This window comes from Pezoporus wallicus, unplaced genomic scaffold (genome assembly GCF_028554395.1).
Source record: "Pezoporus wallicus isolate ANWC-B61680 ecotype Strahan unplaced genomic scaffold, APGP_CSIRO_Pwel_v1 contig_6520, whole genome shotgun sequence".
Taxonomy (NCBI): domain Eukaryota; kingdom Metazoa; phylum Chordata; class Aves; order Psittaciformes; family Psittacidae; genus Pezoporus; species Pezoporus wallicus.
Window position 1 is genome coordinate 2,288,075 of NW_026636887.1, and position 15,474 is coordinate 2,303,548.

The 15,474-nt window shown below is 39.0% G+C and overlaps 1 protein-coding gene across 6 annotated transcripts in view; it reads right to left on the reverse strand.

Annotated features, from left to right (window-relative positions):
- The window catches only part of FGF14 (fibroblast growth factor 14), a 398,044-nt gene that overhangs the window by 224,474 nt on the left and 158,096 nt on the right, over window positions 1-15,474 (reverse strand). For 3 of the 6 annotated variants that reach the window (XM_057402114.1, XM_057402112.1, XM_057402113.1), the window contains exon 1: window positions 10,308-10,551. The exons of the other annotated variants lie outside the window; for them this stretch is intronic. In XM_057402114.1, the coding sequence (XP_057258097.1) occupies window positions 10,308-10,383 (76 nt within the window). In that variant the 5' untranslated portion in view covers window positions 10,384-10,551. Of the gene's footprint in view, window positions 1-10,307; window positions 10,552-15,474 lie in introns of those variants that run through there. 6 annotated transcript variants of the gene reach the window in all.

Genomic DNA, 15,474 nt, shown 5'->3' on the forward strand with positions numbered 1-15,474 from the left:
AAAAAGACATGTCTCCAAGGATGACTAACTGGAAAGGGGAACACGGGCATCCTTACTGGTAATTACAGCTGCAGTAGACTGCCAGCCCCAGCCTCATAGGCTTGCATCTTCCTCCAGGGCTCCAGGTGTCACAAAAGAGATACTGAAATTGAACAAAACTATTGAGTGACAATTACCATTTTACTTCAAGTTCCAAGATATTATCCAAGGCATTGATGACTCATGTTATTGAGAAAGTAAAAGCTGAAATGAGATGCTGAAAGGCCAGATGGGAGTCAGTTAGACCTCGGTGTGGGATCTCCTCATTAAAGCCTGAGGAAAGACTCCTCCTACTGAGTAAAAAGGCCATCTAATGAGTTTTAAAATGCCTAGGAGGAAAAAGCAGTTACAACTTCTTAGCACATGCTGCTTCCACAGGGAAAATAGATTGTTCTCTTGCTTATCTAAGGCAACAACTTGTTGACCAATGACAGGCTTTCTAAATTAACACTAAAGATAAATCATGTCTCTAAATATGCTACCATAAATGCAGACTTTGGCCCAGAGTTATCTTTATGTGTAAAAACAGACAGGTGACCCTTCATGATATGAGACACATGATTACGCTTCTCTACAACATGAAGTATGCACCTGCACTGCACTAGGGATACAAATAAAAATGCCAACATTTTAGTGACTGTGTGGCTTCATATTTCTCAGCTGATTTCTGTTGACAAGAATTTCCAAGTAAAAAGTCTTCAACAGCAAAGATTCAACAACCACCCACATTTTGTTGTTGTTGTCAATGCTAACAATTCAAATGAAGAATCTGTTCTCTGTGAGTGTACCACCTCTGAAGAGCCTGGAATTTTTCTCCCAACCAGATCAAGAAAATAAAAGCCTATTGTAAACCAAGCAGAAGGAGAAAAAGAATAACAGAAAAAATTACTCTAGCAAACTGATGGCATAAAAACATTCTGTGTTTAAACATACTGTGAAACCAGAAGGCATGCTGCTTGTTTAAAGGTAACATAGATGTATGATAAACATCTGCACCAGCAGTTGTTGAAGCAAAACCAGCCAGTGGTTATCCCTGCGGTAACAACCCTGGACAGGAATGCCAGGTAGTAAAGCTTTTCCAGAGAGTTTTCTTTTCTCTGTTGTGCTACCTGCACCTATCCACTCTCTGCCTGGGAAGAGATGCTGACAGACATTCATAGACAAAGCATTTCAAAGTCACAGAGGATGTCTTTCTAGGTTGTTACCTGTCCATGAATGTTTTCAGGGGAGCTGAAATGCTTAAAAGCCCCAAAGTGTTAAGCTAAGAAAAGATGAATTAAAATTCTTGTAATTAATTGTATACAGACTGAAGAAAATCTCCAAAGGTAGTATACCCCAGTGAAAAAAATAAGCCTTTCAGTTTGTATTATAGCATGTTTTCAGAAGTGAAACTCTGGGACACAGCAAGCACTTCAAGTACTACACGTGGCTGAGCGTTTTAACAGCTTTTACAAATAATGCTTTTGACATCCAGTAGAGCTAGCACTCCTTTATGAGCATAAAAAGAAAAAAAAATATCCAAGAAACTCCCAACAAACTTTTCAAATATAAATTTAACCTGACAGCAATCTTGTTAAAAAGGTTGGTAGTCTCAGAGTTTCCTTCCAAGACCCAAACAGAAATAAAATCAAATCAGGAATAGAAACAGTGATGCATGGGTAAGCAAGAAGATTCCTCAAGCTTTATAAAAAATAATTTTGCACACACAGAAATGCATTTCATCTGTGTGATAACTGGAGCAAAGCAACTTGAAGCATAATAAACTACTATTTTTTTAAAAGAGAACTCTCCATTCACCTTCATTTCTTATAATCTGAATTACTGTCAAATGAATTTCTTAAAAGGAAGTAGAACAAAATTCCAAATTATTTACATTAGTCAAATGATAGAATATGATGGTTGATCAATTCAAACAAATTAAGTTCCTTAATGTAAGAGCAGCAATACAGCTGCTCAGACAGCTCTTACAAATTTAACATGCTAAATTCTGTCTACTTTTGATCCACTATAAGCATCTAGTAAATTTTTCCTTACAATAGCCTCATCTTACAAAGATTCATAGCTCTTTAATTTTTATGCTGTAATACACTCCCAGATCTCAGTGGAGCTATTCATATCATCAAATTTAGAGGGTACACATGCATCTTTTGCAGGAGTAGGGCCAATTTCTCAGACCAAGCTTGAAATTCAAGTAATAAGTCAATATTTAAGTAAAGGAGAAAAGGCTGCTAATGTCATTCATTCAGTTTTCAGAGTGGATGCTCAAGAGGAAAGAGGAAAAAAACCCTCCCCTTCAGCAGAGTACCTAGGCAAACCATTCAAGGCGGGATGTATTCTGAGTAGAGATTGACAAGTTACGAGTCTGTGGAAAAATTACAGATGAATATGCAAGAGAATGCCTGACTATTTTAAGGTAATTCAAGTTTTCATCTCAGCATCTGAAAATACAGACCTTGCTCTGTTACTATTTCTTCTTTTTGTGGTTATAGGCACATTTTTAATTGAATGGAAGTGCAGAGAAACATCAAACATGAATGTTATAGTAAAAGCAGAGAAATTAGGGGACCTAAATCTTTGACTAATAAAATCCTGAGCTAAGATTAAAGAGGAAGACAGGCTTGCCAAGTTGGCTTTTTTTTTTTTTTTTTTTACGTCTGAGTTTATACCTGAATCACATCCCCCATCAATGTCAGCACTTCAGGATTGTTTTCGAAACTTAGAACACTTCTCAAGGAAAGTTCATCCTTCCCAAAGTAGGTATGGGATAAATCGGATGAATTGCCTTCCAGGGGTGCCTGCCCTCTTCCCATCACCACAAGGCAAGGTTCACTAACTGACTTTGGAACAGATGTACTAAGCAGGCTCATCACACTTTATAAATCCACAGTGCTATCGTTTAAAGTTCAGATGAGTGGGATAATCCCACTACTGGGGCGATATGGAAGGGATGGTTCTCAGTAAGAGTTTGATCTTTTGAGGTGCTGTTTCACTTAAACTGGAATTCAGTCAGGTGCACTGCAGCCTGACTGAACAGCTAGATCAGCAGTGGACATGCAAGCTTGGCTTACACTGGTGTCCATCTGGAGCCCATTTGCTCATAGGGAAACCCAGCACTTTTCCCTACACCCCATCTCTGAACATGAAGGTTTAGTATCTTTACTGTAAAAGAATGAGCTTCCTTTCCATTTTCTAGAACTTTTGTTTCACTCCCAAACTATGCTACTATTCTGCCCTGCTACTGTTTCACCACTGCAAGACAAAGCTCATTACTGTTTACTGCATTTCAGTTTTGCACATGCTTTTTCCTCTCAGTTTCACCGTACCCCTGGGTTCCCTATTCTATTCTGGGTCTATGACTAACCTCCATTTCAACAAATCTAGTTGCCCACCATTCCTCCTTCTTTTATGGGCTTTGATAATGGCCAGTGAGTTACTTTTCCTCCCACTGATTACAGCTGCCCTAGCTTTTTTCTTTCCCTACCTTCCTAGATGTGCTGTCCATATAATCTCAGTCCCTGTGTGGCCATTTTTCCACCTTCTGTAAAATCTGTTCCCCCCTGCCCTACCCTTTCAGTGGTTTTACAGTTTCACAGGTATGGGTTGATTTGGTTTTTTTTATGGCTCAAATCCCACAGCAGTGCTTGACATTACACACTTAGAAACTAGGACTGAATATTGGCTGTAATCTCCAAGTCTCAAACTAATATACTCTGAGGATCAAATGTCTTAAGAGTAGAAACAAAAAACTGAAGGAAGCCAACAGCCAGAACTGGTTTTGCTGCTTAGACATGGAGGCATGCTGAAGATAGAAGGGGATGGTCTGTTTTCTCTGTCTACAAGTAACTTTGTCATCAAATGCATTAACTTGAAATGGCAGAACAAGGCCCATTGGATATAGAGCCCTTCCATATCTGTACAACGTAAATGTCCACTTGGAGGTGCTAAGGCAGTGCCCAATGCATATTTGACCGATCAGGAAATCTAGGTCTTATCCAACATAACCCACCAGGCTAAGCACACTGCTTTTCAAATGTCACATCACTCTCTCAGCACGTGTGTTCTATTTTTAGCCCTTGGCCTTTTTCCTGGACCTGATGTTTCTCTCCCAATGGCACAGATGTGGTCAGTCTCTGAGGCAGGTACAGGCAACCTGTTGGTGACAGCACAAAAGTGCTTTTGCAAATTCACATTTGTGTGTATTAATCTACTGCCACTTCAAAAGAGAACAGTGAAGGAACACAAGCTCAGAGCCAAATTCTTATCAATTTATGGAAAGCTGGCAATGCTGTAGGTATTTCAGTAGTGGATTAAAGACTGTATGCAATATACTGTCACCCAAGCTAAAGAACATGCCAAGAACTTGACCAAAAGCCTAAAATTAAAGCTCTTACTCTTATTAGGAGTCCTGTAGCACTGCTACAACATCACTGGGGGAGAGATAGATGGACCAGGGCTGGACCATGGGCAGGATGGGGGAAGACCCCAGGGAAGACTAGGCAAGCATAGGAGGACATTTTCATTCCCCAACTGAATTTTCATGGAATGACAAAGTCCTGTTTCCAATTATTGATATCTGAGCAGATTGCAGTTCCAGGAGACACTGTTGCACCCTGAATCAAGTTGTGCTAAAAATCACATCTCATCATGTATTGTCATCTCTTCATCTATGCTTGAAAAGAGAGACTTCATAATCAACTACATACTTAAAAAGGGCACACATCATAAAACTTAATGGGTGTGGGCAGATCCTGCAGCTAAGCCAGTTTATACCTTTATGGCATGACATTTCAGCTATGGCTAGGCCTTTCAAAAGAAAAGCAGTTCAAAGCAAGCAGTGTCTGAAGATCTTCTGCAGCCACCAGTGCCAGAGATTTATTTCAACAGCCTGAAACCCTACACTGGTGAAGTTGTGAAACTGTGGTGTGATACTGTAAGGGAGAGTGAAAAAAAAAAGGAAATGTTCTTCTTGTTCCAAAGCTAAAAAGTTTTAAAGTCTTTTAAAGTCTTCACAATTTATTATCATGCACCAATGAATAAGCTAACAGTTGTATAAATGATCAGGCAGCGAAGTAGATAACTTAGAATATATTTGGTAACGATGAAGTTACATTTATTGTGCCCATAATTTCTAAAGTTTGAGGGAAAGTCCTGGCTCTGCAGAACTCATATGAATTTTATAACTGATCCCTGCAGTGCAAGATTTCACCAGCTATTCTGTTTGTTCATACAGATATTGATTTTCTGACTTTGAACTTATGTTTCTCTGCACTGGCTTAAGTGTGTTTCAAATGCAGTTTGAAATCTCATATAGAGCAAGAATTTTTTTAAAGGAAAAGGACCAACTGATATTGTAGATTTATGCACAGGCAACTTGTGGTGGCTTAATAGTTCAAGTACACATAACATCAAGGAAAGTTGCATATAAATGCAGCAATTTTGTTGAATGTCCCAAGAATAATTTTAATAAAACTTACACTATCTGTAATAAAAATCATCTTTGTAACTTTTACCTGGTAAGTTGGTGCTGCTTAGTTGGCAGGCAGCAATTTGTTAATCTGAAGTGATCAAACTATTGTGATTTTTTGTGACTGTACTCTTTTCACAAAACTGCTTTAAATACCAATTACTTCATATATGATACTTAACTTTAGACCTTGTAGAAACCACCTTTCAATTATGGCTCAAAATGTCTGGATCACTTCATTATTTCCTGATCCCCCATTTCTTAACTGGGGACAATCACCATCTTATCCAATTTTGGTTAAGCAGCATTTGCAAATGCAAGGTGCTTTGAACCTGACAGTACTAAGTGTTATTGACATGCTGAAATTACAGGAAAGACAAAGATCTTCCATAAATCTTCATAAATTCATTCCTCCTTATCTCAGTTTAGATAAAAGTGGCAAATACTTTGATGCACCAAAGATTCTGTCTATAGTTGCTATATAAAAAGAAAAAAAAATAAAATATGGAAGACATTTTTTTGATTTTTTTTACTACATCCTTGAAAATTCACTGTCAATGCAATAGGTTTACCTGCTCTACATGGATGAAGACTGCTACTTGTAAAAAATTTTAAGGATTTGGAACAGTAAAAGCAGAGCTGGATTCAGGACTCTAAGCCTTACATATCTTAGACCTTTGAGGGACTAATTGTATCAATATCCAAAATATATAATTTGGACTAGAAATAGTCCTACTTAAAATATTTCCTCTCTGTACATTTGCAGCAAAGCAGAAGTTCTGACTTTTTAGCCAATGTTTCCAGCACTGGAAACCGTGCAAACACAAGGTGACAAAAGGCAGTTCCTACTAGTTACACCTGAGCTGTAGTGCCAGCTCAGGGAGCACCCAGTGCTCCCCGCACTCCCACCTCCCCTTGTCCAGATACCCAGCCTGCTTCCCGGTGGGAGAAAGAGAGTATTGGCAGGAGAAGACAATAAGAAAGAAGAAGGTAGGTCTCCTCTGTGCACCCCAGGGTGCTGCTGGGATTCAGCTAGGAAGCAACTTGAGTGCTTGGACCTCCCGTAACTCCAATGTACATCACAGTTTGAACATCAGATGCCCCATGATTCCTGATAAATGCATCAATTTAAACACGTGGTGTCTGTAAAGCTCCACATACTGATGAGGGCATAGTTTCAGATGTGACAAGGTTACAGAATTGAGCCCTGTGGGCAACTCTGTGCTATTCTCATTATTGCTATCTGAATTGCAGCCGTGATATTGACAGTGATCAGATAAGATCCCTTGCACTGCACTGCATGCAGATACACAAGGTGGCAGTTTCTCACCCAGGAAGGTTTTGTGTTCTAAATTTAAACAAGATCCCATTTATAAATAGCAACAGAACAATGCGGTTAAAGAGTATCCTTTGCCAGTGTCATAATGATTCCAAATTGCATCAATGGAAGCAGAGAAAATTAACAGCTTTGCTTTAATCCTTTGTATGTTATGTTGGGGAAATTGTCAATATGACTCTGTTCCCAGCTCTTATATTCCTGTAACTTGACAGTTAAAAAAAAAAAAATCCCTAAAGACAAAGTACCTAAACCAGAAAGCGGGTAAGGATTAAGGTAAAAAGTCCAAAGTTGAAGGAAGATACTGCTCACAGCAACTGCTGTGATTGACTGTGCTATTTAAAAGAAAAAAATAAAAGAAAGAATTGTACAAAGCCACAGTAAAAATTAACTTTTCTATTTTCTAGTGGAATTTCCTTACAGGTTGATATCAGTTCCTTTTCTGTAACAGTTGGATACAGCATGCTATACAACTTAGTTTCAGTGTGTTACTCAGTAGGAACTGTTGGTCTCAATTGTATTACTGAAGCTTAGGGAGCCATAGGTAAATGCTATGTAAATAACAAGCCATGGCACAATTTACCAGATGGCTCTTCGAAGGCGTGTGTAGGCATCCAGAAAACCTACAAAGATAGCATTCATAATGGGAGTAGTTACTAAGTGCTCCTCTAGAAACAATACAAATATGAACAGCAACTCAAGAAAACAGTTAAAAATGGAATAAGTCTGATGTATCACGGCACTACCCTAGTTTCACATGACCTTAATTCCAGCAATTTTGTCAGGAAACAGTTCAATCCAGTTTTGGTGGACAGAGTTAAGAGTGGCTTTAGGCAGAGTAACACAGCAATGAATCGGATTTTCTATCAAATCTCATTGTAGAATTCTTCCTGTCTAAAACCAGGAGAAAATACAAGATATCTTTGAAAATAACTACAAAATGATATCTTCATTGCGATCACCATGCATTAAGAAAAAGGTGTAAAAATGTTTCCCAAGTCCAAAAGACAGTGGAAAAAGTTACTTTCATTACCAAAGCTGGGACATGTAGTAGAAATTTAGGGAGATAAGGCATTGCCTTGCAAAGCAACTATATGCATATTCTGCAAGAGCCTGACTGCTGAGATGCAGAGGTGGACACAGCTGCAGCCCCCCCTGGGGGAGAGCTGCATTACATTAAAGAAACAGAATACCCAACCCAATCCAACACTCCATGCAGGTTTGCTGTAAGCTGCTACAGGCTCAGGCTTGCTGGGAAAGCTAAAGCACGGAGGCCAGCTCAGTCCCCTGTCCAGCCAGGAGGCTGCTGCCCTCATTGCCAGCAGCAACTCAGAAAGTCCCTTGCAAAGACTAAGATTTTGTTTTCTTGTTCCCATATGCTTCTTTTTTTTTTTTTTTTAACTGAATTTACTAGAATAAGTAAATGTCTAGATACAAGTGAAGTACATATTTTAGAATCATAGAATAGTTAGGGTTGGAAAGGACCTCAAGATCATCAAGTTCCAACGCCCCTGCCATGGTCAGGGACACCTCACACTAAACCATATCACCCAAGGCCTCTTCCAACCTGGTCTTGAACACTGCCAGGGATGGAGCATTCACAACCTCCCTGGGCAACCCATTCCAGTGCCTCACCACCCTCACAGGAAAGAATTTCCTCCTTATAGCCAATCTAAACTTCCCCTGTTTAAGTTTTAACCCATTACCCCTTGTCCTATCACTACAGTCCCTAATGAAGAGTCCCTACACTTATTTCACTACACTGCAAGTAAAAATTCTCATTTCTAAAGCATACTGATGAAAACAAGTTTTAACTGGAATGTTGTAAAAGCAAATATCAGAGTTTAAACAAAGAAAATATACATTAATATTTTTAGGGGAAATTCGACTTGAAATCAAAGTCAAAGGAAAAATTATGTTAAAAGATGCAGAGCTGTGATGACCTCATAATGAAAGAGAAAGAACTCCTGTTCTGACCATGGAGAACAGGAATGATACTCTAAAAAGAGGGGTTTATACCACCCATACAGCTAAGTTTATTAGGGTTATAAAATGGTAAAAGCATGACTATGAAACTGAAGACCTTAAAATGTAGAAGGAATATGGGAGCAGTCAGGCAAATTAAATAATTTACAAAATCTTTTTTATTCTAACTCTATAGCTGGTGAAGGTGATCAGATTTGTGCCAACTTCCCTATTCTTTTGAAAATCCTACATCAATTGGGGTTAACTGATAGACTTTGGCCACCATAAATCAGAAAATTCTGGTAAGCTGAGACAGGTATTACAGTTTCTTCCACAAATGCCAGTAAGACTCCTACAGACCAAAGCTGCAAAGAATAACATTTGATAAGTTATAACCAGTATTTCAGTTGCAGGCAAGACGAAGACATGGAATAGCCTAAGACTTGCAGAAATGCACATTTGTCAAAACCAGTTTAGCTGACCAAAGCATGCGTAAAGTACGAAAGAAATGCAGCAAATCCAGCACGTTTCTTGAAAAATTGGCAGTTCTGACAAAAGAGCAGGAAACCCTGCCATAACTCTTTTAGATCTCTTAGGAACATTCAAAAAAACAGCAGACTGCAAAGAATATTTGCTAAGAGTAAGCCAAAGACACTTGTGATGTCAGGTACTAGAAACTGACACTGCTTCTATGCATGGAAAATTATATACAGTTCACTAATTCCACAGGTTTTCTCAATCTTGATGTAACTGAATGGGAAACTGAACACAGACAAGATAAAAAACACAATGAAATTTAATTTTGTGTGGCCAGAACTCACAACCAACCCTGCCAGTTACAAGACTAATGTAGGACTAATAATCAATGGACAGCCCCCCTCCAGATTCACTAAATAAAAACTCACTGCAAAACTCAAGGTAGATCAATTTTTTTTTTTTTCTTATTACTTTGGAGACTTTTCCCTTGTTGTAGCTTCCATCTCAAGCTTTTCCCTGCTAAAGAAGGAATTGCTGTAACTCCCTGATAATTTTCGTGACTTAACAGAGTTGTTCATCCCTGAAAGCTTTATATAAGGAACGCAATTGTAATTCTCATGATACAGAGTCTACAAACTGCTTCAGTTCCATGTCATTTTTGCTACAATTAGACAATATCCAGCACAGAAAATCCTGGTTATTCCTACTGGCCTTGATTATTTCTACTGCAGAATGCAGCTGCTGTGGACTTTCAGGACCGCAGCTTAGTGGAACTAAGTGTTTTGCAATATCAGTAGGCTGCAAAGCTGCTGCAAAACTAAGGCCACCTCACCAAGCAACATTTCACTGATGCATAATGTAGTTGTGTACACACGACTATCTGCAACGTGAATTGTGCGAAACCCCAAATGCATTCAGGCTACACAAAGAGTGTTTTCCAGCGAAACCGCACTATAATAAGAACAACATGAAAGTTAAATGGTACATGGACACCACAATGAGCACTAGAAAGAAAAGTCCACTTACCATGTGAGATTCCAGTGGAGGACTGATTATCCCTTAATCTTCTCCTCCTTGAGACTTTTTGCATATTGAAACACATGTAACTGATCCAAAAAAAAAAAAAAGAAAGCCTAGCACAACAGAAATGCAAGCAATTATCTGGTAAAGAAGTAAAAAATCAACCCTGTTCTCTTTCATCCACTCTGCACCAGGTGGGTCCTGCAAGCATCAAAACCCAACATTTTTCCTGTAACAGGTTGGTGGAGAATCCAGGCAGCTCAATAGCCAAGGTTATAGGAGCAAGAATGAGACAGCATGAGAGGAGCATAAATAGAAATTATATCATTATCACATACAGCAAACAAGAACACTCAAATATCAAGTTGGTAAAAAGGTCATAACCCGTGTATGCCAAAGCAGGATGGCAAAGAAGTTTTCAACTCCACCAGTGAATATGGTCATGGTTTTTGAAAGAGAGAAACTACCATGGCTTCTGCGGTAGAAGAATGGGCAGGACAATGAGATCCTGACCCCTCACCATCTGAAGCTTTTAAAGTTCTTTTAAGTAAAGTTGTATGAGTTTTTGAGGGTCTTAGGAAGAGTGGATTGTTTATGGGAAAAGAGGAGTTAACAGGACAAAGGCCTGGGCCAGAGGAATGTTGGGCAGCTCACGAGAGCATGTGAAGATAAGAGCAAGGCATTAGGGGAGGAAACAAATGCTGTGGGGATCACGCAGGGGAGTACAAGGCCATGGAATGTACCTTTGCTGAGAAGGGCTGAAAATAGCTGCTGCTAGGAGAGAATGGTGAGAGTGGGAAGAAGTTTCAGATATAAACCAATGGGAAGCGAAAACAAGAAAACCATGAGCTGGCTCAGGCCAAGGCAGCTGTTACAGTGGCAATGGAGAAAACAAAGGAAAGGAGACAGGAAGGGGAGGAGCACAACTCTTACAGGAAGATAACCGAAAAACTTAAATAGACATGACTAGGTAAAATGGATACAGCAGCTTCCATACAAACCAGAAGACAGCTAGCAAAGTGGACCTCTGATGCACAGAGACATCTGAGATGATCCCAGTTTACCTTGGACTATTTCTTTTGAAAGCAAATCACCCTCAGTTGACCAATGCTGATCAAAATCACCTGGCTTTACCAGCCCACGTAGCCACCAACTGGGCCATGTACAACCCGCAGAAAAACCATTGTTGGTAATGAACAATGGTTACAGCTAGTGCTGAGATGCGTTAAAGCAGCTGGAATTGGCATCTGTAGAGCTTCATTGGAAGAATAAAACCCAAATAGATCCAGAGTCCAATACTGTTAAAGCTGCTGCTGGAGGGAGGTGGAGCCTAGCTATGGTGTGTAAATATTCAAAACTATAGTTCTAGAGGATTCACTCATCCACTGCACGTGATTATGGGTCCTCTGACCCCTGCTAATGTTATCAGCTGGATTTGGAAGGGCAAGCTGGCAGGGCTGGGAAGACTATCGAGGAAGGAGGAGGGCCTAAGGAATCTAATAAAAAAGGAGAAGGCAAATAAATAATAATACAATGGTAAAAGAAATACAAGCAGTTACAGTGCCTGCTAATACAGGACTGGAAGGCAAACAAGCCAGACCTCTGGAATGTAAAGACAAGACAGACCCTTATGGGTATGGGTATGGGACTTGCCTGTAGAATGGCACAGAGGGGTATTTTATTTTGTTTTTTTTTTTCCAGGAATGCCAACTGAGTCATGAAGATGGCATTTGAAATAGAACAATAAAACTTGGGAAAAGAGGAGGGAAGATACAGCTAAATGGAGTAAGAAACCACTTATCACCTTCATGGTTCAGTTGGCAGAACTGTATGTTAGAAATGAAAGACAAAATCCCAAGAGTCAAGTGTTGAAACTAGTACAGGTGATCTGTAGCTATATGAAAGAAACAGTTTCAATTCCAATAGCTGAGGAGCAGTCAGACTTTAATACTGGGCAGGTGCATTCACTCAACCCTTTGAGACACAGTAGATTAAGGTATGTTTAGCCAAGGGAGACCTATAGTACCAGTCCTATCAGGTTAGCTGTAAATGTAATGGGTGGCCTTAGCTTGTTAATAGAGTTTGATGCTGCTGCTGAGGTCTTGAAACACACTGGGTGCCTGAGGGACACAGCATGCCAGCAAGTCTGCAGGGAGGGGTGGTGGTATTGTATTCAGCAAGACAGGAGGAAAAATGGCATTTTAGGCAATGGTCTCCGATTAGGAAATGGTCTCATTCTGGATCTAGCTAACAATTGTTTGTGTGAGAGTAATACAGAAACAGCCCCATAGTCACCTTGTTTACCACAGGGAAGCCCCAGAAATACTTGAAACACTGTAGGGGTGAGCAGCAAGAGAAGTTTGTACATGTTTGCCCAAGATAAATTAGAGTGTGGAAGTATTAATATACCAATAAAGATCCAAAGCCACAGAACCGTATGAACGTCCAAGTGATATACCTGAGGAATGATTGTAACCCAGTATTATTAGCCCAGTGGATTATGGAGCACTTGTTTTGATGGCCTGGTTTATATAATTTACCAGTGTATCAATGAGTGATGGAAGGACGGGCAGTCTGGATTTCAAGGCAGTAAACATTGTCACTCCACAAACAGCACCTGGCGCTATTAACCTGCCAAACTGCAGGTTTGAAGTTCAAGGACCAAAGCAGTTTTCAGTCATGGACCTAGAAATATTTATTTCTCCTCTTTATTTTCCGGGTTTGTTAATGTGTCTGTGTTTTTAACTTTCCCCTAGAAAGGAGTGCTGGCATAAGTTTGTTTCTATATTTCAAGAGAAACAATTTTACTTCCCATGAATTCCTGAAGAGTTTCACAGTGGTCTTTCAGTCTGCTAGCATGCATCGCCTGAGTATGTGACAAGTTAATCCATGAATGAAGAAAAAATAAAATGCCATAGGTGTTGCAGTAAATTTCTGTTGGCTTTGTTCAAAAACTTTACATTTTGATAACTAAGAAAGTTAATATACACAAAATTATGTGTTAGGCTAGTAAGGAACAAGAGATAGAGCATTCAGTGCTGCCCATAACTTATGTGACTGCTAAAGTAGATTAGTCTGTGATTTAAATGAGGAATAAAAACCTTAACAACATCTGAAATCTACTGACAGCTGAAATATCATTCAAAATTACCCTTCTGTGTTCAAGAGCAGGAACAGACAAAGCTTTTATATAGTGAATTGTTTAAAACTCCCTTTCCCAAAGCACATATATTGTAAAGTAAATCCATTCTGTGGATTTTATTCAGTATAACTGAGAACAGCCTTAGATCACTTTTCATCACTAGATGTTACCAGCAGACACATTGTGCAGCCTTCGGTTATTGAAAATAACAGGTTGGATTTTTTTAAAGCAGTTGACACTGAAGTTATCTGAACTTGCTTGATAGGAACCTCTTGCAGACTACCCTGCTTTCTGCTTCCCTAGAACCAATTCCTGTGGAGTTACAGCCTAAACTTCATCTCGGTGGTAAAGATAGACAAGAATATTTTAAGGATTGTAATATTAGTATAACTGTACAGCTTAAGAATCAGTAATAGTACATGTATTTTAGCATTTGACACTACTAAGTGCTTTAAAAACAGCACAGGGCAAAAGCCTGATTAAACAAAACAGGCTAGTAGTAATATTAGAGTGAAGGCTGTACTTAAATTGCTGGTTTACTTCTGTATTTTCATTAAAGTTGACAATTTTTCTCAAGGGCTCTGTGAATTACTGGATCACAGAGGGGCATTAAAAAGAAAAATAGCTGAGCCTGCCTATGTAAACATGATTCTGCATTGAACAAACTGTTCAATGTTGATGCCGACCCAGTGAAACAGGAGGCTGACAAACAGCTGGCTGAAAAGTTGCTACTTCTCATATTTAAAAACCCACATATATATTTAGATTAAGCTTTAATGACGTTTCCTTTTCTGCTTTTTTTTTTTTTCTCTGCTAAATTGAAGGACAAGGGATTCCTTGCTAGGAAGTGAATGAAGCTGGGCATAGCTGGGGGAGAGGGAAGACACTCTTGGCACTTCCAGCATCAGCAAGTAAGAGGGCTTTCATATATCAGTATTCTTATTCATAATGACAGCCTTTCTGAAAGGCTTAAAAAGCCTCAGCAGCAGCTTACAGTCATTAATTGAAAGAGTAGCTCAACACAAATGCAAGGGTCTTTCCTATTCATCCAGCACCTTACAGTGCCACGATTTGTGAAAGCTAAGGATGGTTTTCAGTTACCTTTACTTCTGTAGTTTTCCAAAACAGAGACAAAAGAAAATTAATAAGCTGCACCCATTTTTATCCACATTATGCAAAATAAAAAATCTTGCAATGCAAACACCACTGTCAATTTTAACAGCTGAGGGAGGATCAGGTACAGAATGTTTGGTCTGTGTTTTTTCACCACTTTTGAGTGGAAGTCCTGATGAAATTTTAATAGCAGGGACATGACCACTACAGTTTAATGTTGTCTTGGTAATGAATGAAAAGAGATGCCAGCACAATTTTAGGGACATCTTACTTCTTCAGTGGTTTTAAGACTCAAATACTATTTGCATTAAGTTTATTTTAATCTGTAAAGCAACACTTCCAAGACCAGAGTTTGTAACGGAAAAAGAAGTAGCATCTTTTTTTCAAAAGACATTAAACTCAAATTAATATGGAATATTATACAAAATATCACTTCAACATGCTGGAGAAGAAAGAATGGTTTAAGTGTAGTGAATGTCTGCTAAGATTTACATTACAAGCATCTTGATTAAAACCTTCATTATTTAAAATATTTGATTTTCATTAATTTTCTCAACTATCATGAATTACTTGATTTCAGCTCCAGTGCTGCTCAACGGTCACCATTTTTTAACTCTTGTGGATGCCTTTCTCACATGTACTGCAAACTAGCAGTGTAACAGCAGCTTGGCTCTAAATGTTTTCATTCACAAAGCAGAAAGCTTTCGATGAACTCAAGATACTGAAAACTTGAGCTTCACGTGTGTACACAGTACAGGCTTTTGTACCAGACAATGAGGGTTTTCAGCAGGCTCTTGTTTTAGAAGAGCTTTGAGTCCTACATCTGCAGTAGAAGTATAAAGTCTAGTGTGATGTTATGGCAAAATCCATTATTTAATCTTAGGATTTCATATACAGCACCACTTGAGCCTTACCCTG